This window comes from Tachysurus vachellii, chromosome 21 (assembly GCF_030014155.1).
Source record: "Tachysurus vachellii isolate PV-2020 chromosome 21, HZAU_Pvac_v1, whole genome shotgun sequence".
NCBI classification, from domain to species: Eukaryota; Metazoa; Chordata; class Actinopteri; order Siluriformes; family Bagridae; genus Tachysurus; species Tachysurus vachellii.
This window is the reverse complement of record NC_083480.1, coordinates 7,638,418-7,662,357: the sequence shown is the minus strand read 5'-3', so window position 1 is coordinate 7,662,357 and position 23,940 is coordinate 7,638,418. Positions and strand designations below refer to the sequence as shown.

The window sequence follows — 23,940 nt, the reverse complement described above, 5'->3', positions numbered from 1 at the left end:
CAGAGCTGATTTGTAGTGACGTCAGTAATTGTGCACATTTTGGGTACGTATAAGATCACCTTTACCTCACTTTGTCACGATGTACTACTAAGCATACGATTTATGCTTCACACGATGCAGCCATGATGTACTATCTACGAAGGCAGCTTTGACTGAGAGCACTAAAACGGTGACGCTATTTCCTGGCAGATGAGTCGGGGATTCTCGCGCGCTTTGGTGTGATAGAGAGAGCGGGGGCGTCGCAGTGATAGTGTGGTTGTGCATTTCAATGAAGCAAGTGGGCGAGGAGCGTCGGGGAAATCTCCTGTTTTCATTCTGGCCTATATAAGGATATGCTTCCGGTGCTCTCCAACTGGAGATGAAGAATAAAATAAGGACAAAGCCAGGAATGCTGTACTCTGTACAAATGGGGATTTCAAGGGCATTTATTAGACAGAGAATTCTAATAAAATATACCCCTGCCAAATAAAAATAAAAATAAATCCAGGGTTAGGGAACAGATTCAAAATACAAGCTTAAATAAGTATTTATCTCTTACACCTGTTGTTTGAGTAAAATTCAAATTTTATGAACATTAAGTTCATGTGATGATTTTATTTGCTTTATTATTGTGAAACTGAAGTACCGCATGAGATTCGATGGAACATTTCATGCCCTGTTCTGCCTTTTCCATGGTGATGGAGGAGGGGGAGAACAGAGTGTGTGGGTGAGCTTGTGTGAGGAGACTGCGGATTTCCTCACAGTTACCTAATATCAAGTAAGAGAGTGTCTGAATTCACAGCTTCACCGTATCATTCCAACCAGAAAACAAACACTATGCACACATTTGTGTACAGTACACAGTGTTTATGAAAGACAGTGTGATCAGAGTGTAGTGTACACTCACAGAAAATGCCTAAAAATGGGTGAAGGTGAAGGGCTGGATGTCATGTTATGTAACTGTCAGAGCATTTATATCCTTGGTACACACACTCAGAGGGTGGGGGGTGAAAGAAGAGTGATAAGATGAAAGGAGGAATGAAATGATATGCTTTCATTTAAATTCACACACACACACACACACACACACACACACACACAAACATACATATTCAATTTTTTGTATTTGAATATGTGTGTGTGTGTGTGTGTGTGTGTGTGTGTGTGTGTGTGTGTCTGTGTGTGTGTATAATACACACAGGCTGATCCTAGAAAGACTCTGCTGTGATCTTGGCAAATTTAGCTTGTTTTTATCATACGGGAACTTCCAGACAGCAAAGCATTATAATAGTATGACATAGAGATAACAGAAGCATGATATAATATTTCTGCATTATGTAACATCATATTTCATAGCTCAGCAATCTTTCTTAGATGAGAAATGCTGTCCTATTGTCACTATAAAGTTTAAAAGAGAGTCTGTAGCCAATAATTACACCAAGGTCGTTCATTGCACATTATGTAACTAAAGGTTACTACATAATCAGAAAGATTCATTACAGTATAGATGCCTTTGGTCCTAGTAAAATTACATCCCTCTGTCAAAATTAAATAGATAGAAGTTGATCAGCATCCAATGCTTATTTTTCTTTACATGGTCTTGCTGTGTTATGTATTTTGTATCAATATATGTCATTTATGTTAGCTAAAACTTACAACTGTATGTGAGCATCACAGCAGTGGTGCATGTACCTGCATATTCATGTCTTCATAAGTGCTAGCTGGTTATATTGAACATACATTGTGGATGGGATATTGATACAGCATGACCCGTTGTCTGGTTGTCAAGTAACCAGTCTCACATTACACACCTTCCAGTCTCTCTGATTTAGGATGCATGATGTCACACACACTCAGTCACACACACTCTTGCTCTCACTCCTCTCTACATCACAGCTCACCAGACTGTCCTGTTCCTCAAGGACACAGCTTGGAGGCTGCTTTAAATGGTATTTTGATGTGTCATTTGCCAGCTTGTACGTTTAATACATTAGATGACTTTCTAGAGTTTGTGCTGTATTGCATTAGTCAGATCCTCTGAGGACTACAGAGTGTTCTAGTTTATTCAGGCTGCAGTGTTATATGTTTTGATGTTTTCATAAAGTTAATTTTTTGTTAGATTTCTCTATATTGTGAATACAGTGTGGTTATAAGGATGAGGTGCGTCACAGTTGTGCTGTGTAGCACTGTGCTGCTAATGCAGCTGATGATGACCAGCTCACAAGCTGCAGGTAAGAGTCAACACATTCAAACTTCATGAATGTAGATCACTTATGACTATTCACTATTATAATGTAAAACAGATTATATGCTCATTTTGACATATAATCCACCTCTGTACTGACCCAATGGCTACAGTATATATTTCTACCTCTATCATTATTCCCTAAGTCTTAGTACCAGTATCTCTTTTGTGTCAGGTTACCCTCCTTAGTAAACTTTAAAGAAAGACACTTGTATATTTTATATTTGTTAAAGTATGCATATGTGTGTAAAAGAATTATGTTAACTGTGCAAAAAAGTAAGAAAATCCAATAGATAATACAACCAATGGTTTTAAATACATTGTGGATATTGTGAAGGCTTTACTGTATGTACAGAAACTTCTTGAACTTGTATGAGTGCTTCAAATGATTGGACAGTTTGCTTTATCATGATATTTCTTTAATGATTACAGTTAGCTAGTACATTTAAGTTTCAGAGTTAATCTATCATCAATACATTAATGACAATATTTGTTGAAGAAATATTTATCCATGTCCTTCTGTGGAGTTTTGTTGGAATCTGAGCCAAACGGTTTAATGGAAATTTGCAGCCGAAGTCTGAAACTAGTGGTTATTTCATGAGCTAAGGCTAAATGCCTGGTTTCTTATCGGTTCCTTTACTTGACAGATGATTCAGCCATTGGTGACTGTTCTCAGCTGGATTCCTGTGATCGTTGCACCAGCAGAGACGATGCCCTCAATCAGACACGCTGTATTTGGAGAAGCTGTGACAATGGTGAGTGATTATATAAACATATACAAACAATGTATTTTATATATATTATTCCAGCACTGTCTTTCTCTCTCTACTGCTCAAAGAGACTCACAGTGACATGTGACTCCTTGGGGAGTGCACTTGGGAACAGCACAGTGAATAATTTAAGTGCACACACAGTCATGGCAGCCGTCACATGTAGACATCATCCTCAGTAAATAATTCAGCTCTATTATCTGTTCTAAGGAAAATGGACTGTAAGGAAAATGCTTTGTAACACTGACAAAAGCACTCACAACACATAATTATGATTGCTATTAAAGGTGGAGACAGTAGTTTTGCCGCATGTTCTGTAATATTTGATGATGTTTTCCTCACATTCCAGCAGAAGTTAATAAAATGTTTGTTCTGAGCAAAAACTTGGGTCTTTATAGCATATAATGAATGCACATAGTTAATATATTTATTTCTGTAGGAAATAAATGTCGAGTTTTGGCATCAGGCTTTTGTCAAACTATGTTTTTTTATTTTAGTTTTAGATAAATTCGACCAAAGTTGAAGACTGTACCTTTAACCTTAACTTCCATGACCATACCCTTCCTGTTAGTTTCACTGGTGTTATTAAGTAATTCACAGTACTAAAGAATATGATTTAAGATGAATGAATGATAAATGCACTGTGACTTTAAGGCTGAAGTTGATTATTTTCTCTTTTCTTGCTTAGATAATGACACAAGATGCATATCTGACACAGAAGACTCTGGAGACTGTGCTGTGTACAATGACACAAGCACCTGCCCAAGTGAGTATCACACTATAATAGATTTTTCCAATCACTTTACAAACACATATGCAATTGTGTGTGTGTGTGTGTGTGTGTGTGTGTGTGTGTATGTGTGTATGTGTGTGTGTGTGTTTGAGCAGTTAGTGGGAGCTTTGATGACAGTGGGTCAGGTAAGCATTTTTCTCTAGTTTAATCTATCAATAAACATTTTTCTATTTATCCTTATTTGATCAAAAGTTATTGTTGCTTTTCGAGAAGCTGACAATGTATGTTATTGCCAACATAACAATGTACACTGTGGAAACACAAGCCTCACGTAAATGAAGTATTTCTCTTGCTCAGATGACTCTTCTTCCGGCTCAGCACCAGAGTTTTCTCAGGCATCGTTTGACCTGTCCAGCTTCATAGGTGGGATAATACTTGTGCTGTCACTCCAAGCCGGGGCCTTCTTTGCTCTGCGCTTTCTCAAGACAAAAGACAGCTCCTATGAGACCATGTGAGTGTCAGATATCATTGTCTTGTTCATATTTGCACATTTTGTCATGTATATGTGTATAATGTACTTCTCTAAATGATTTTTCATGCATGTTATTAATGCTGTTTTTAAAAGCCAAAAAGGGTTTGTATATTAGTATACATGCATAAAGTATTTTAAAACACCAGGTATACACTAAAATCTGAACATCTTTAGTGACCAACCCCAGTGAGGAGGACAAAGAGAAATGAACAAAGAAAGAGAGAACAAATATGGAAGAACTGAACAGCAAGAAATGAGAAAAGAGCTGAAGAGGCGGCTGAGGAATCAGAAGCAAGAGTTGACAGAGCAGAGCATGGTGCTCTTTTAAAGGCCCTCATCTATTGGTTTGGGTTTTTGTTTGTTTGTTTGTTTTTGTATTTCCTTGTTTGCAGGTGTTCTTGTTTGGAAACCCTTATTGACGGGATCATTATTTTATGATGATAATATATGATAATATGTCTTCTATCTTAGATAGTTCTTAGGTCTGTTTTAAACGGTTTGACAACTTTTTTTTTTTTGGAGTGACTTTTTTCCTAATTCTGTTTCTTTGCCGATAGTTAAAAGGAAATCAGTAAATCATCAATAACATATTGTGTATAATAAATATATACATTATAAGTTAACTGTTGGGTGTGATATTTCTTAGAAATGTGTTTAGTTACTTATAAAAATGAATCTCTTTTTAAAATGATTTTGTAAATTACTCAGAGGTAATTGAATTCCTTATTATTTATTTATACAGCAACACATTATTGCTTGGTAAATAAATTAAGTAGTTGACCTTACGAAGTGAATACACAATGTGACCAAAAGGGGGCAATATATTAACACGCATGAGTTCAACATTTCTGACTGAAACTACCACGATCTGTGTCTCCTACCCGTTTTGGGAGAAAGCCTTAACCATAAGAGCTTCAATTCACAATAACACTTACATTAGAAAATGGCTTATATGCAAATAAAGTAGATCATATGAAAGTATAAAATGTATTTTCTGGTTCTTTTCCAGTCAGACTTGTTTACTCTAATACTTTAACAGGAAGAAAAATAAAACTTTTCAGGCTTGTATGAGAATGAGCAAAAGTCCCAAATTGATTGCAGTCAGACAAAAATCTTCAGAAAATTACTTCCGTAAAATATCTTCAGCAATAAGTCAGCAAACAACCAAAAGCTTCAGGCTTGGTACCAAGTCCCATGGTAGCACACAGAGTCGTCGACGAGATAAGTTTGGGAGATGAGAAATGGTTTGAGGACGAGATGTTGGCCGTTGAGAAGGCAAAAAAGGTGACCAAACCCGACAGCCAAATCCAACTGGCAACAGTAATGATACAGAATGTATAAAAGCCCGCCTTGATCACATTGTGTATGCATTCGAGTGTAGACAGCCTCAGTGCATGTTATACTCTGGGTCCTTTTATACTAAACATAATGGCGTGACAAAGTAAGACCAAGTGGACTTCCACTTTTGTCCTTTAAGTATCATTTAGGCATTAAAGCACAATATAAGAGTAACTCAAATCTAAAAGCGTCCATTATGTCTCCCTTATGCATCTTAATAACAACTTGTGTTCTATATGTGACTTAAATAGCGCAGTTATGACTCACATGCCACACTCCAACCAATGTTTTCATCTTCCGAAGTTTATTAGCTATACATGCTTGTTTCATTTCTCTTTGGGATTGTCTCCATTTTTGCCTCTTGCATTTTTTAGCTTGCTTTTGTTCACTTGCTTTGGCAACAGAAATATCTCCTAAGGTTAGGCCTTTAGCCACAGCCTGTCTTGGCATAGTAGATAAAGCTCTGGAGAATCCTACAACTCCATTCATATCAATACCTCCTATCTCTCTTACAACAATTTCTATGTCACCATGCAGCAGAGCTTATAACTAATCCAATCTCCCACGTTAATTTTATTTTACTCCGAGTTCTGTTCTTGACATGGTCCTCTATCTGACATGAGTAATTCCATTTTCGTCCTCATCTAGAAGTTAACGAACAACCAGTATTAATTTTTTTTAAGATATGGAGCAATATTAGCAATGAACAAACAAGACATAAAGGAGCTTTCCTTTATGTCTTTGTTGTTCATTGCCAATATTTCTGTTGCCCCTTTCATACTGTATTTGCAAGACCTCCTCATGCTCTGGTTGATAATTGTTCTTAATGTCATTTACAGCATGTGCAGAGCCTGTATGTGCAGAGTCCCATGTACTCTAATTAGGATTGATCTATATGTTTGCAGCTGATGACGGCCTGCTCACTGAATCTTCTGCCATTGAGAAGGTTGATGTCTCTAACCAGACTCTTCAGACTATTCTATACCTTAGACCTCTCCTGCACTCTCTCTAGATTACATATTTTACTATTCCAAAAATGTTCTACAATGAAATGCCAGTCCATCTCAGGGCACATTTTTACAAAGGAAAGATTATCTTCTTGAAACAGTAAAAAAAATCTCAGGGCACTATGCACACAAATCTATATACACATTCACGCCTAGATAAAACTGTTCACATGCAAAACTCTCAGTTACTAGTTTCAGTTACTCCACTATTGTCTACTCAGGTCCTGAGTCTCAGGAGATAAGGGTGGAGGACTGTTGAAGGGGAGTGGCATTTTTACAAAGGAAAGATTATCTTCTTGAAACAGTAAAAAAATAAAAAGGGTCTGCTGAAAATATGTTCAAGAAATGGACCAGATTGGATTTGATGACTCTAAATAAAGTCCACTTTTTAGAGAATCTTTGGCAAAAGAATTTCCTACAACAGTATCAATAAGTTTTTCTCCCTCAGCTTTACAAAAGCGTTAAGAAAATAAAGATCCTCAGTTTTTAGTGATTCATTAACACTCCTATTAAAACAGCTTACACTGAAAAATGGAGACAAATGAAACATGCATTACTGGCTAATATTAACAAGTTAGCTAAGACTGAGCAGCAAGTAAAACAACATAAATTCATAGAAATAATACACACTCTGTACCAGGTGATGTTACAATAGCAGAACACAGAGTGCAGAAAGAAAGAAAAAGCTCAGAAATAGGAACATCAAAAAAGAATTGACAACTTCCAGCTGCACTTGCTGCAGTAAAAACAGGAAACCACAATAGAGCATCAAAAACATTTGTGATACAGAAACCAAATGTACTTGACTAACCAAATGTACCTGATGCCAAATACTGTACATTGCAAAGCAGATATTTTCACATGACATATTTCAAACATTTCATGGCCTGATAATTATTAACCTCAGAATCAATGATGACAATCAGCCAAAAGGTGATTTTTTTTGTGCAAAGGTAAGCCCAGTCATGGAAATAAGCACTGTAAAATTGTATAAAATGGTCTGCTGATACTGAGGTCAGCAGTATCTATAAAATATTTTACAGAACAAAAGGTCTATGTTAATTATGATCATCAAAACAATCAATGAATGATGTGTTTCAGTTGTCCTACTATTGTCTAAAGTGGTTAGGTTAAGATTGCAACAATATGCTATCAGATGAGGATATATGTGCATAAATAGGTTTTTAAACAGTGGAGCATGAATCAAAATATAGGGTGACAGACAGCTTAGGGAAGGTTGTTGAATATTTAACCTGACATTATATGACACACATATTTATCATGATGGGCGAAAGTATAATTATAGAAGTTGATTTGGTGACCACTTGTGTTGCAGGAAAATTTTGTCTCCAAAATACATTGGTCCAGGATTAATTGTGCAATATGACTATAAGTTAAATTAAAAATTCTATAATGAAGCTCTAAGAAAAAATATAAAGCCAAACTTGTGAAGACTTGGATTCAGATGAAGTCGGTTTATTAGCAGTCACAAAGACAGCAAACAAATCAGCTGGTACCAGAGATACAAGTTTGTCCAGTAGGCACTACTACTGGCTACTGTGGCCTTATATGCATTTTAAACATGTCCCCACTTTCCACCCCTGTCTTATTTCAACCAATCAAAATTCTGCTCACGTACCTTTTTCAGAAACTTCCCATTATTATTCCCAAATTTATTATTATCTTCAATCTTGCAGGCTCATTTTTACATCATCATAAGCTTATAACTGTCTTTTTTACTTTTAATCTTTATTTTCTCTCTGGGCCTTTTCCCTGACACTGTCCTCATTCTGACATGGGTGCGTACACTTTTCCTAACCTGGAAGTTAATGATCACCAACATTCATTCCTATTTTATTCTCTTTATGCTTCATTGACCTGTTTCTTAGCAGCTGATGATTCCTAGCATGCTTGTTGTCCTGTTTCCTAGCAGTTAATCTCTTGCATTGTGGTTACTAGCTGTTCATTAACCAAATGTACACGGTCTGTACGTACCGTGCCGTGCACTGTTTCTTAATTCATTTGTCGCATATGCAGCGCCTGTATGTGTAAAGCTCCATCTACTCTAATTATGACTAATCTATGTGTTTTTCAGCTGCAACTCCTATTACTCCATCTGTTGCTAGCCCTCTCACTGAAATCCTTATTTTTTCTTCTAAAGATTTGGAGAGTCATGGTCTACTTACTGACTCTCGAGAAGGTTGATGTCTCCACCCAGACTTCTACTTTTGTTACTCAAGCTACTCAAACTCCAACTGTCTGCTCTGGCTGTAGAGTTAGCTTTCTACCTGGATCGTCTTTACACTACTGATACCGTCAATTTCACCCTTTCTCCTGTTACCATTTCACACCAGGCCTTCTATTGGTGCTCAATAGAAGGACCAATAGAATGCTACTACTCAAACTGATCCAATTCTCTCTCCTCCTGCCATTGCATGTAGTACCCAGACCCCCCTTCGCTCATGGAATTACCGCTATGCCTGCGGGGCATATGATGGCCTACGAGTCAACCCTGTGTCTCCCTATACTCCGTCATTCCCTGGCCCCTTTCCACCTCCGGGTCCAGACCCATCATCCTCCACTTCCTCTTCTCCTCCTGCTCCTTCCCCTCTCTCCCTCAATCCCACTTCCCCAACTGCCGCCAGATCCCCTTCTCCTGGTTGTTCTTACATATATCTTGATTAAACCATCTTCAATAAACCTGTGTTTTCTCATACCCCACCATGGCTGTCTGTGTGTTCATTGTTTATACTGTACTAAAAATGATTATAGGTTTTTGTCTGATCATCAATATTCGTGAAGTTGATTAGTAAAAGTGATTATGTCTAGAATCATAAAAATGAGTACATAAAAAGGTGAGTACATAATTTTAAATCAGGTTTACTTCAGACATTATCTGCATCGTACCTGCTCCTCTATCTCCTAGGACTTTTCCCAACACTTCTCATCATCATACATAAGCACACAATCTACTCAAGCTCCATGGCATACGTGAGCTCGAGTGGTTTTACTCTTAAAGCTTATCACATAAAAAAGCAATGATTTTGATATATTTCTCTTTATTAAAGTTGATGCTCAGTATCGATCCCTGTTCATATGTGGGTTCATATGTGTGAGTGTGTGTGCTTTTTCCTTTTCTGTATGTGTGACTTTTTGGGGTCTATCCATACTAACAGCTTACATATTTTATTAATGTTTAAATATTTCATATCCTAGACCTCTACTTCACCTTAAGCCTGAAGTAATTTATACTGCTGTATGTGTCCCTTAGTAGCACAAGTTAGTTTTGAAAACACAAGATCACCTAGTATACGGAGTATAACAAGCCTTTCACTAATACGCCATTCTTATTGACTTTAAAACCAACGTTCATTTCCATTCCTCTCTCACAAAACCAACATCCTCCACCATTCCTCTCTCAAAGTCGGTGACTTTTTAAGAGAGCCTTCATATAGCATACTCAGCATCTTCATATAGCATACTCAGCACTCAGCACCATCTTATCTTTTAACAAAAATAAGCAATATTATTGCATACATATTTTGAAAGCAAAGTTAAAATAAATAAATAGTTTAAAAAACTTAATCACTTTAATATTTTTGATCTTGATCCATTCTACATTTCTGTCTCTGTACAGAGTCGGTACGTTTTCATCCATTGATTTCTTCAAGCCTTATATTCTTTATTTCATTCACCAGTTGTTTTATTACTTCTGCTGCCTGTTCTATTCTCTTCTTTTTTCTTCTCTTTGTCTCCTAGCTCTACGTTTTCTGTGTATTTGTAGCCTGAATCTCACTTTTCTTTTGTATGGGAATATGAGAGCAGGGTTTTGAAGTTGGATAGCATTGGTAAGGTTGATTTATTGAGCATGAAGTTAATATTCATTTCCTTCATCATCCATTTTACCTACTTCTACTAAAGGTCCCATTCTTCCAACAAGCCCAACATCAACGTTGTCGATTTTAAAAATTGTCTACTTTTGCATCAATACCCAGAGACTTCAAGAACTCTTTTACTAAAGATCTGGCAACCACAGCCTCTGGTAGTTAATTATCATGCATGGCCCTCCCACATGGCCCAAAGTCCTTAAGAACATTTCTCTCCGGATGCGTTTACAGACCTGACATCGTGAACAGTTTGTTATGTTTTGACTCCGTTATCTTAGTTCAGAACTCTTCAGCAAAGTGAAAGAAAAACTGTTTATACTTCCCGTGACAAGGTAAGTACGATTAGCATGCAAACTCTAGTTTAACACAACATACTAACTCGTCGGACAGATTTTAATCCTATAGCTGTTTGTACAGCTTCCCTTACACACACACACACACACACATATACACATATATACACACCCACATACACATACATACATGCATGCATGCATACATACATACATACATACATACATACACACACACACACACACACACACACACACACACACACACACACACACTCATACACACGTTTGTTTAGGACTAGAGACTATAGCACTAAACGTGTAGCTTACTTTATGGACCACATTCGCTTCATTATAGGATGTAATACAGCATTGTAAGTCTGCTGATATTTAGGCAAATGTTAATTCCCAACTCGTATATTCTTTTCTTCTCCCATGCCATTATTTGGACTAAAAATGCATTTTCAATCTCAATAATTGTTTAAAAATAAATGTAGGATGTTTGCAATGGTTTGAAAAGCTAGTCATTTTAAAGGTACTCACAATTTATTTTAATTAAAATTTTTTTTTTTTTTTTTTTAAAAGTTTAATCTTACATTATATCTTATAGTCATTGCCTTATTCTCAACACTACAATACAGAAAATATCTTTTAATATTTATTTTTTTCTTTACAGTTAGATTAAAGTAAAAGCAACTTAAAAACTGTGAAAGAAACATTTAAAAAGTTTATAAACAGTCTGGAGAAAAGTTAATTAATGAGGAAGAATCCTGCAAGGGAGATAAACTTCCAAAAGGCTTTTGTATTTTAAATGTATGCCCTGGATTAAATGAAACGAACCGATTCTAGTATTTTGTTACTACACTATACTAGATCAAGCCTGATTCTACACTGAAATCCACAGAGATCATATAGAGTGCTGTGAACTCCAAATACTGACACACATTCAAACGTGCTTTTCTTACACTGGGTCTGATTTATTAGGCTTTTAGGAAAGTTATGTGAAAATGTTTAAGAAAAATACGAATTTAAAGATTTCCACTGAATTTAAAAACAGCTTTGGAAATGCTGATTATTTTTATTGTCATGTACCTATAATGACAAATCCCAGTGACCTCTAAATTACCAGATCTGTGCATGGCACAAAACTACACGAAAACAACTGTAATTGAAAGGAAGTGGCCAAGAAAAAAAAAACTTTCTTAAAAGTAGAATTGGTTATTTTGACTTGTCTATTACAATTAAAATTTATATATATATATATATATATATATATATATATATATATATATATATATATATATATAAAATTAGTGTGTGTGTGTGTATGCACTGTTGGAGGGAAAACAGGGCTACCATTCCATTAAACATGACCATGTTAGGCCAGCTATCCCCACCACAAAAAAGAGATAAAAACCAAACACGAAAACTAGGCTGACCTACAATCAATGACTCATATTCACATAGGTAAGCTAGATAAAAAATGTCCTTTAGCATTATATGACTAAACATAAAAATATGTTTATATGCGAAAGAAACAGCACAGAGATTTGCAAATGTACTTTGTGTATTATCTATAAAGGTAGAGCAGTGAAATATCATTGAAAACTACTTATGGATGAGACTTGGTCTAGAAAAATAAGTCTTTATATAGTAATAAAAATTGTTGACTTTCTAAAACTAAGAATAGAGAAGAAACCAGAAATGTAAATTGCAATGTGCTGAGAGCAGGGAAATGGTGCACACTTCTGAATCCTGTACAAAAGTATACACAGTCAAATAATGGACTGAGATAGAGGTGAGGCTCTTTGATACTAACAATATTTATTATTAATGGATCAATTAATCTATTTACAATGCAAGCTAATGAGAGCATTTTAATGTGAACTACAATCTACACAATTTTGACCCTGATTTCCCCTTGGATGATTAATATTATGACTAGGTGACTAAGTCTCCACCCATGCCTGATATTTTCAAGCAATAACATGAACCCATAATAATATAACAGGCTATCATTCTGCACATTGCTGATTTGTATTCTCATTTTGAAAATCAGTTTGCACTGGTGGCAGAGTGTATCTACATGGTGTGTAGTTGGACTGAACTGTGTGTTATGTAGGAACAGAAATGTGGAAGGGAAGGAAGGCGGAAGGAAGGAAGTTCACAAGGAAGTTACAGAGGAAGCACATGTTAGCTGTGATAATTTCAGGTCGTTATCTGTTATATAATAAGGATGACCAAAGGATGACCAAATTGCAGGAAAAGGGGGCAGGGAGAGGTGTCTTTCTCTTTTCCTGGAAAAAATGCCTTTTAATATTAAAGCAACCATGTGCATGATTTTTTTTTTCTATTAAAAAAATCAGGTTTTGCCAAGGGGAAAAATTTTCCTGTGCTTCTGTGGGCATTGTGTCAAGGTTATGACACAAGGAAATTTGGGATAATACAATATTAAAAAAAAAAACTAAAATTATGCTAATTGACTAAAATGACAATTAACATTGCCTAGGAGAAAGTGGTCAAACATGAAGTCAGAAATAGGAAGTATTGTCTATTCACAGATGGGAATAAAGAGGCACTAGTGTGTTTAGCATTTTTACTTTATTGCAATATGATCAATTATCAGCACACATGATAGTAGGTAGCTACATGCTAAGGCTGCCTTTTTTCTGTGTTAATGATAAAAATAATGTTATGTACTTCCCATTATTCTCGAGTGCAACCTCTGCTTATACAAATTACATCGAGCTGCACGTACACATTGGATTCGCCGCGTTTGGATGCATCAGACTAATGCCTCTTTTCCACCAGAAAGAACCGGGTGCTGGTTTAGAGCTAGTGCTGGTGCTGGTTCAATGTTGGTTCCATTGGCGAGCCTTCTAAGAACCGGGTTTGCCTTTCCATGGGCTAGAGAGCCATCACAGGGTCAAGTCTTATGTCTCTGTATGCGTCTCATCTTTCCCAGCAATGTTAGTGCAGCAGCGGCAAACACATCAACAATGGTGGATGTTGTTTTACTGTTAATGCTTATGGCTTTGCGAACCTACATTGGCATCCAACCACGGCGAATCCAACGTGTACTGTACATGCAGCTCCATGTAATTTTTATAAACGGAGGTTGCACTCGAGAATAACCTGAAGTACATAACATTTATTTTTATCATTAACACAGAAAAAAGGTAGCCTTAGCATGTAGCTACCTACTATCATGTGTGCTGATAATTGATCATATTGTGGTAAAGTAAAAATTTATTAAACATTGGTATACTTAAGGTACGTTATAAAAGGCGCTAACAGTAACCCCGCCCACAGCCCCTGACACAAGCGGTTCTTTTCCTGGTTCAGAGCCGGTGCTTTGGGTGTCGAAAAAGAAAGAACTGATTTTAAATTAGACTCTGGCTCTGAACCAGCACTCAATCTGCCTTGGTGGAAAAAGGGGCAAAGACAGCTGCACCAATAAGCAGAGGGAAAAGAATACCTCCACCAGGGTCATTGAGTAGATTGAGTGCTCTTGGAGAAGTTTGGGAGTGGAGACCGGTATCTATGTAGACGCATTAACCATCTTGCCAACAGGAGGGCCTGTGAACAGTCCATTTTTCTTCAACTTTAACTTTTCAAGATAGACAAGATGTGTGAGAGACTCTGGGATAGAAATGACAGACTCGTTCAGGAGCCATTTTACCATGAGTAAAATATCACCTGAGAACACGCATAAGAAACATAAACTATGTGGGTAATCATAAAGACACAGACAGTCTCTATAAAGTTTGGGAAACCTTTAGAAACTTCTATATTTCTGCATAATGACCAGAACATTATTATAAGATTTTCATACTAGTCCCAGAAGCAGACAAAGTGAACCCAGTTAAACAAATCAGACAAATATACTTGGCAATTTTTTATTCAGGATAATGTTCCAATATTATATATCTGTGAGAGGCAAATGTATGTGAAACTCTATAGTTAGTATTACATTTCAAGGTCAAGTTAGAGTTCATCTGATTTCAAGCAACGGGATGACAATCAGGTCCCCATGAGTGCCCTATTTTATTTAAAGAACAGAGATATATCAACATCTGATGTTCATTATGCATGTTTGTGGAAGTGGATAATGGCAACTCAGAAAGAGTTATTGTTGCTCATCAGGCAGAAAAAGTTTATAAAATCCATTCTAAAGAGTTTGGACTCCAAAAATCTATAGTCAGGCAGATTCTGTATGAATGGAGGAAATTTAAGACTATTGGCACCCTCTCCAGAAGTGGTCAAGAAACAGAGTTCACTCCAAAAGTAAGATACGTAATAGTGGGTTGAGCCAGAAAGGAACCCGGAGTAACAACTAAGCATCCTCTAATGTTAAAGTTTATGGGTCATCAGATGAACACTGAATATCCTTGGTGTGACCTTAAGGCAGAGTTGAGACCTTAAGACACTACTCTCTACTGAAAAGAACACTGCTGCTCAGGAAGTTTGCTAAAGATCACATGGACAAGCCAGAAGACTATTAGAAAAAAAAATTGCGGCGAAATGAGAAGAAAAATAAAACTTTTTGTATAGAATAAGAAGTGTTATTTTTTGAGAAAGGAAAATACTGAATTCCAGCATAACGTTATACCATCTGTGAAATGTGGTGGTGGTGGTGGTGGGATCATGCTTTGGACCTGGGACACTAAAGCTTGCCATCATTTATGGAACAATGAATTCAGAATTATACCAGTGAATTCTAAAGGAAAATGGCAGGACATCTGTACATGAACTGAATCTTTGAAGAGAAAATGGGTCATACACCAAAACAATCACAAGCAGTCAAGTCTGTCTACCAAAGAATGACTAAAGAGGCACAAATGATGTTTTGGAATGACCAAGTCAAAGTCTTTACCTAAATCCAAAAAAAAAAAATTGTGGAAGGACCTTAAGCAAGAAAAAAAACAGGGGGAAAAAAAACAGACCAAGACGAGTATGGGGGAAATGCAGATAAGGAAATGAGACAATCAAACAAGGTTGGCCAGAGGGTACAAAGGCTAGAGCAGATTTGCTAAGGCTAGAAAATGTGGTAAAAGAAGACTAAGAGCAAAATGAATCAGGAAATGGGGCGATACAAGACCCAAGATGGTGTCTTAAAGCGAAAGTTTAGTACTAAGTGGAAAAAAACTCAAGGACTCTTGTAAGTAATGGGAATTTACACACACAGACGTCAAACGTGGTTTCTGGTTATGTAGAATTGTGATTTGATGAGAGCAAAAAAAGGAATCATGTATGATTGGACAACTGGTGATAAGAGGAACATGCATGAAAAAGATAAGGTTACTGTAACCAGAGGATCCTCTGTTCTAGTCACATGTTTATGGCATGTGACTTGTACCAGCCTGATACCAGCTGGTTTGTTTCGTGGTCTTGTTTGACTGCTGATAAACCAAGCTCATCCAAGTCCATTATACCTCCATTATAACTCCTCTATGCTGGGGCCTTCAAATGTTCAACAAAGAAGATCCAGCATATGTAGAATGTTACTTTGTGTATTGATTGAGAGGTTATTATCGTCACAGTCCACATGGAGTTGGCAAATTCTCTTCAAAGTTCAGCAGTCTTCATGAATTTAAATCCAGCTGGAGCTGGTACAATCACTAGATGCTTCGGGATCCTCGCAGGGTTTGCCTCTTCTCTTTGAAGGTCTGAAATCTTTGTATAACGTAATCAACTAGAGCTGCGACCATCTCTCTGATGTTTCGGGACAGGCAAGGTAGAAAAGGAGAAGAAACTGGAGAGGAATTAGCATAGCTGCTGGTATCAATTTGGTATCAATTGGACAGCTAGGAATTAAACAATCTTAATTCCTATTCCTGAATACCTGTGTAATTATGTAAGCAATATAAGAGAACATCATGTCGAATAAGATCAAGTAAAACATGGGAAGTAAACCCATGTAAGTAAGTAGCAATAGTTTGTAATCAGTAAGAAACTTAACAGGTTGCCAGTGTAGGGATGAGAAAATTGGGTTTACATGTTCATATTTTCTTGACCTGGTAAAAATTCTGGCAGCTGAATTTTGAAATAACTGTAGGGTTTATTGAAGATGTAGGACAACCACTAAGTATTGCATACCAGTTGTCCTGTCTAGAGGTCATATATGCATGAACTAGCTTCTCTGCATCAGATAAAGATAAGATGTTTCTTAGCTTGGTGTTATATCTCTAAGGTGGAACAAGGCTGTTTGTAATATGGGTGATATGATTTTCAGAAGACAAATTGCTGTCTAACATAACACTCAGGCCTTTCACTATCAAACTAGTAACATTTCATCCATCACAAATTGAACTGTGAGCGCTTTTGTGTACAGATCTTTGGAGCGATAAGTAATATCTCTGCCTTATCAGAATTTGATCATAGAAAATTAGGGGTCATCCAATCGTTTAGATCTTCTACACACTCAGGTAACCTAAACAATTCAGAAAGTTTATCTGCTGACACATATATAACGGTATCACAGTGCATACCAGTGGAAACTAATCTCATCCCTTCTAATGATGTTTCCCAAGGGTAGCAAATATATATTTAAAAAAGCAGAGGTACTAAAACTGATCTTTGTGGCACCCCATATTTTGCTGGCATTAAACTAAATTATTCTTTATTTAGTATATACAAATTGGTATCAATTGGACAGCTAGGATCTAAACCATCTTAATGCCTGGTCCTGAATGAGATGCAGCCTAGGTCCAAAGTTTAAAAAAAAAATAGTCATTTGTGTGTATGACTAGCCCATTTTCTGTTCTATGATTGTCCCTGGAACCTGACTGAAACTCTTCAAATGTATTGTTCTCCTATAAGAAGGAGCATAATTGAGCAGACACAACTTTTTCTAATATTTCTAAAATATCTGTAAAACTTCTTTGTACATTGTTAAAAATGCTATACAAATAAAATTCAATTTGAAACCATCCATTGTGAATCCAAGACTACTGTAACCAGAGGAACCTTTGTGCTAGTCACATGATTGATATGCGACTTGCACCAGTCTGATACCAGCTGGTTTGTTTGCGGTCTGTTATACATTTAACTCCTCTATGCTGGAGCATTCAAATGTTCAACAAAGAAGATCCAGCCTATGTAGAATGTTATATTGTATATTGTTTGAGAGGTTATTATTGTCAAAGTCCCCATTGGTAGCTTCTCTTCAAAGTTCAGCAGTCTTCATGAATTCAGTTTAGAATTAGTGGGAAATTTAGATATGAAAGAAGTCTACAACAAATTGGAAACAACCAAAAGTGAAACACTCAACTCTGCCTTATACATATACACTTATACGCATGAGTGCACAAAAATCACTCTCAGAAAACAGTGTAGTTTAAATTGTATTAGAGGGAAATGTAGCCATATGCATACAGTGGTGTGAAAGTGTTTGCCTCCTTCCTGATTTTGTTATTTTTTGCATATTTGTCACATTTTAATGTTTTAGATCATCAGACAAATTTAAATATTAGTCAGAGATAACACAAGTAAACACAACAGACAGTTTTTAAATGAAGGTTTTTATTATTAAGGGAAAAAAAATCTAAACCCACTTGGCCCTGTGTGAAAAAGTATTTGCCCCCTGTTAAAACATAAGGGTTGGGCCACCCATAGCAGCTTGAACTGCAATCAAGCGTTTGCGATAACTTGCAATCAGTCTGTTACAGCGCTGTGAAGGTATTTTGGTCCACTCGTCTTTGCAGAATTTTGCAGGTTTTTGAGCTTGAACCACCTTTTTAAGGTCATGCCACAGCATCTCAATAGGATTCAGGTCAGGACTTTGACTAGGCAACTCCAAAGTCTTCTTTTTTTTTTTTCCAACCATTCAGGGGTGTACTTGCTGACAATCACACTACAACCACCATATTTTACTGTTGGTATGATGTTCTTTTTCTGAAATGTGGTGTTACTTTTATGCCAGATGTGATGGGACACACACCTTCCGAAGTTAAACTTTTGTCTCATCAGTCCACCGAGTACTTTCCCAAAAGTCTTGGGGATCATCAAGATGTTTTCTGGCAAAACTGAGACGAGCCTTTATGTTCTTTTTGCTCAGCAGCCGTTTTTGCCATTTTTGCCCAGTCTCTTTCTTATGGTGGAGTCATGAACACTGACCAAAACTGAGGCAAGTGAGGCCTGCGGGAAGGTTCTCCACTGTTCCATGTTTTCGCCATTTGTGGATAATGGCTCTCACTGTGGTTTGTTGGAGTCCCAAAACCTTAGAAATGGCTTTCTAACCTTTTCCAGACTAATAGATCTCAATTTATTTATTTGTCATTTGTTCCTGATTTTTTTTTTTTTTTTGGATCTCGGCATGATGTGTAGCTTTTGAGGATCTTTTGGTCTACTTCACTTTGTTAGACAGGTCTTATTTAAGTGATTTCTTGATTGCAAACAGGTGTGGAAGTAATCAGGCCTGGGTGTGGCTAGAGAAATTAAACTCAGTTGTGATAAACCACAGTTATGTTTTAACGGGGCAAACACTTTTTCACACAGGGCCAAGTGGGTTTGGATTTTGTTTTCCCTTAATAATAAAAACCTTCATTTGAAAACTGCATATCATGTTTACTTGTGTTATATTTGACTAATATTTAAATTTGTTTGATGATCTGAAACATTAAAGTGCGACAAACGTGTAAAAAAAGAAAAAATCAGGAAGGGGGCAAACACTTTTTCACACCACTGTATGTGTAGGAGCACCCAAACGTAGGAGAGAAAGATCACACAAGTGAAGTAGGATTGAGGGACACAACTGAGTAGTGTGAGTCAGGTGTTCCATGCGACTCGGAGGTAGGATCATGGAAGGCTCACAAGGGCAGGTATAACCCTTGAGATTGGGGCATATAAAACCATCAAAGGCCCAACATGCATAGCGATAGTTCCAAAGGCAAAGACAAAGTTTGGGTGCCCTGAGTAAGGCATTGGATGGGACAGGTATCTCAGGATCATTTTTAGTATAAGTATCCTATGTAGTGGTTCAACACACAATGGTAGAAGGTATGAAGGGATGTTCAAGAAGGTCAGCGCTATAGAGCTTATCCAAGAAATAGGAATGTTCCTCAGCCATGGCAGAAAGTTGGAAATTTCTGTAGCATTGAAGACAACAGGAGCGTGAGGCAGCGTAAGAGTCCACGAGGCTGGTGAAAAATAGACTAGGTGATAAAAAAGATGGAAAAGACAAAAGATTAAATTACTTGCAAGGCTTGAACTAGTCTAAAATAAAAAAATAGTCTAATACAATTATAGTATAAATGAGGAGAGTAGTTGGAGTGGAAACAAGCTGGTGGATGCAGTGCTAACCATATATACTAGAACAAAATATAGGAGGAAGAAATAGCTAACCAAAATAGGTCACCAGATGAGAGCAAAACAAATTACATATAGACTAAAATTAAATAGATTAAATGTGCTTATGTTGTAAAAAATCTTGAGACTCGAGAATGCCCCAAAGTAAAGTATTATGCATTACAAAATATTAACATAAGATGTATGGGAATAGGCCAGAGTCAACAAGAAAAGAAGTTTATTGTAATTATAAAATTATAGGACAAAGGGGTTTGGATGGAGGAGGTGCGAATCAGAGGTTTCTTCACAATGTGTGAGGAAGTGAAAGCGACGGTAATCAGTCAAAAGTAAAGTTGAAACAGGCCTCGTGTAGGGAGTAGGGCAAGACGGCCGAATCATTCGACCAGCTGGACGAACCTGCTGACTCTGATGTTGAGGATCTAAGGGGAAAGGGGAACCTGGCCTTTAGAAATAGAGAAACTAAGGCTTAAAATAAGTATGTGCAAGCAGCAGTCTGGAAAGTGACAGACTGAAATCATAGCAAAGTTCATAAGTTTAGCAAGCTTAAGGAGTCAACATAGAACTCCATTTATATACAAAGCAACACTATAAACAGCAAGGGCTTAACAAAAAATAGCAGTATAACATAACCAATATAAAGACATTTATCATAATGCAAACTCATAAAGTCAACATGTAATCAATCGATTATCAATTATATAATCAGTAGAAACATGTACAGTATAGAATAGCAAGAAAAGAGATGAGGAAACTTCCTCTTTTTCAGCTACAATGAGTATTGAGCCACAAGATGTCTGTGTCATGGAAGATTGGGTCTTGTTGAATTAAGAACAAGGAAGTAAAGTGACAAGACCAAGGGAGTGAAGATCCTGAGCACATTTTTAATAATAACAACGAAGAAGTATATCTACAATAACAGGAAAATAAAAGGGTAGGAAAATCCATATATGGGCATATGAAACATATTTTTCTGGAAATATGGAGAAGCCAAAGAAGGTTACTGAGGAGGCATAGTAGGTATTTTTGTTAAATAAGGGGAATTGTGAAAGGTCATGTGAATGATGTAATAATGATGTAATGAGGAAATAATGAGACATTACCTGAATGTATAGGAAGCACCTAGAGGTGCCAGGGTATATATTGAGGAGATTTTCTGGGGAGAGTGCTTGGGTTTTTAATTTGATTGCTTTTGACTTAGAGATTTCTCCTTGAGCTCAATGGTGGTGTTGGCTGATTGACTGCAATAAAGAAGTTTGCTCATTCTCATGCAGGTCTGGAAAATCTTCTCATTGTTTATTTGTATCAATTATAGTGTTATCAGTAAAGTTTAGTTTAAACAGTTAATATTCGGCTAAAAATCTAAGAGTGTAATTCACCCTGCGATATGTCTACTCGGAGGCGGGCTCTCTGAGTTCCGACACTTACCTTATTTAGAAGTCAAAGTGAGAAAAGCAGGGAAAATGATAGTCCATGAGACTTTATCACAGAGGCAGAGCACACACATTCAGCAAGAAGTCCACAGTGAAATGTGTGGGATTGTGGAAACAGATTTTTTTAGATTTTCAAAGGGGTGAGACTGGAATATTGGAAAACTTAAAGAACCGGAAAAAAATAAAAGGCACAAGAAAGTAGGCGGAACAGAAACCCAGAAATGAGGGGAAACTGTTTTAAGCCATGTAAAATGGGTAGGAGGGGACTAAACCCCGAGACTGGAAATAATGCGAAATTGGCTAGGTGTATGCAAATTAAAAGAAAGAGGTGCTTTACAGTGCCAAAGAATAAATAGTGGTGGCTTCCACAAGACTTGGGGAACTTGACTTCACCACACCTGAATGGTTGGATTGGTTACTACTGAGGACATTTTTCTCTGGGGATTTTTGTCTAATTTTGTCTAAAATTGGGACTTTGCTCATTCTTTTCCATGCCTGAGGAGTTCTTTTTTTTTTACTATATACTAGTTTGATTAAGACTTGGATAATATAGGTAATTGGCAAGGACTCTAAAGCCACCCTGTGATGTGTCGCCTTAGAAAGGGACTCTGAGTTCCTACAGATCGAAAGAGGAATGGGATGATGGATCAGAATTTATTTCAATGTTTGTTTTATTCACCTCTATGTAAACTGTAAAAACATTTTCCTGTAAAAACAGTAATTAACTGGCAGCACAGTTGCCAGCAAGTTACTGTTAAATTAACTGTTTCTTACTGTTGATGAAGTCTACAGTTGGATACTGTTTTGTCCAAATACATCATAAAGCTATTATTTTCTACATTTACAATAAATACTGTCAAAAGCATTAACAATTGATTATTGTTTATTCACACTTCTTCACAAGAGGTATATTTGCAGGGTTTAACTGTAATCTACCATAAAATATGTGTTCTACAGTCCTGCCCACCATTATTGGCACCCTGGATGATTTTGTAGATAATATCTGCTGAAAAAATTAATCAAGTGAAACAGCTTTTTTCTACAGAGTTCTTGTGTTTGATAAAAAAAAAAATAGAAAAACTTAAAGCTTGCTGTGACAGGTTTTGGCACCCTTTAAATCAGTATAGATACATTAAATACATTTTGAGAGTGAAAATATCCTGTGAAAAATTGACAGTCCCATGTGACATAAATCATCCAATGAATAATGACTTCAGTGTTTTAAAAATCCATGTTTCTCCCTGTACCTTTGGCATAATGGTGAAGACAATGGAGCTGTCTGAGGATATCAGAAGCATGGAACTGTCAAGAACCTCCCTGAATATAGGGGAAAGGTTAAAATTGATGAGAGAACTCTTCGAAGGTTGGTGCAAATAGTGAAAAAACACCACATTTAACATCCAAAGACCTGAAGGGCAACCTGTAACAGTTTGGGGTCATGGTTTCAACAAGTACTATATACGCCGCACACTAAACCATGCAGGGCTTCATTGGGGAAAGCCAAGGAAAACACCATTGCTGAAGAAAAGACATAAAAACGACTAGTCTTTGCCAAAGAGTACCTGGACAAACCACAAGCCTTCTGGGAAAATGTTCTGAAGACAGATGAATCAACAATAGAGCTTTTTGGCAATGCGCACCAACAGTTTGTTTACAGATGATGCAATGAAGCTTTATAAGGAAATGAACACCCTACCAACGGTTAAGCATAGTGGAGGATCTATAATGCTGTGGGGCTGCTTTGCTGCGTCTGGTACTGGAGGCCTTGACCGTATCTAGGGCCGTAGCTAGAAGATTCGGGGCCCCCTGAAAAAATATTGATGTGGGCCCCCACACCCCTCCACTAATAATTTATTGTACAATATATGAGCATGGAGGCCCACATGTAATCTAATAGGAATTTCTTAAAATATTACAAAACAGATAACAGATGTAAATAAAGGTTTTTACTGAACATCAGTTAAAGCAAAATATTCAAATATAACATTATAGATAAAAACAAATGGAGAGCAAACAAACAAATTTCCATCAGTAATGAACTTTGAAACAACTATGAAAATTATAAGAATGATTATTATATGTATATCGGTTTGAACCTTAACCCTTCATGAACTTTTACGTCACTTCACCTAGGATGAACCAAAATCCCATTGTCTGACCTTTTTGTTGGCAAAGTCACTTATGAGGTCTTTGAAGTCCAGCTGTCTGCTTAGTTGGCTTTCAAGTGAAAGTCGGGCAAGGCTATTAAACCTTTTTTTGAGTTTGCGTAGACCTTTTTTAACAAGCTTCAACTTGCTGAAAGCTCTTTCTGTACCAGAAACAGAGACAGGTAGAGTGCAGAAGATGCGCCCTGCAACACACACCTCTCCAAAAATGCTCTGGAGCTGCATCCTGTAGATTGAATTCAGCAGGTCAAG

At 36.9% G+C, this 23,940-nt stretch overlaps 2 protein-coding genes across 12 annotated transcripts in view; both read left to right on the top strand.

Annotated features, from left to right (window-relative positions):
• Window positions 1-2,091: 2,091 nt before the first annotated feature.
• Window positions 2,092-4,673, top strand: cd164l2 (CD164 sialomucin-like 2). 2 transcript variants are annotated; one of them, XM_060897530.1, is made up of 6 exons: window positions 2,092-2,210; window positions 2,872-2,979; window positions 3,683-3,760; window positions 3,883-3,912; window positions 4,085-4,238; window positions 4,434-4,673. In XM_060897530.1, exons 1-6 carry the CDS (start codon window positions 2,135-2,137, stop codon window positions 4,447-4,449), a joined length of 462 nt encoding a protein of 153 aa, XP_060753513.1. In that variant the 5' UTR covers window positions 2,092-2,134; the 3' UTR covers window positions 4,450-4,673. The 2 variants fall into 2 exon arrangements, with proteins under 2 accessions (XP_060753513.1, XP_060753514.1); XM_060897531.1 differs by lacking the exon at window positions 3,883-3,912.
• A 6,041-nt stretch (window positions 4,674-10,714) lies between these two features.
• Window positions 10,715-23,940, top strand: part of si:ch211-199g17.2 (uncharacterized) — a 56,401-nt gene continuing 43,175 nt past the window's right edge. For all 10 annotated transcript variants that reach the window (XR_009650153.1, XM_060896832.1, XM_060896825.1 and 7 more), the window contains exon 1: window positions 10,715-10,823. The gene's annotated coding sequence lies outside the window, so the exon portion shown is untranslated. The remainder of the gene's footprint in view (window positions 10,824-23,940) is intronic.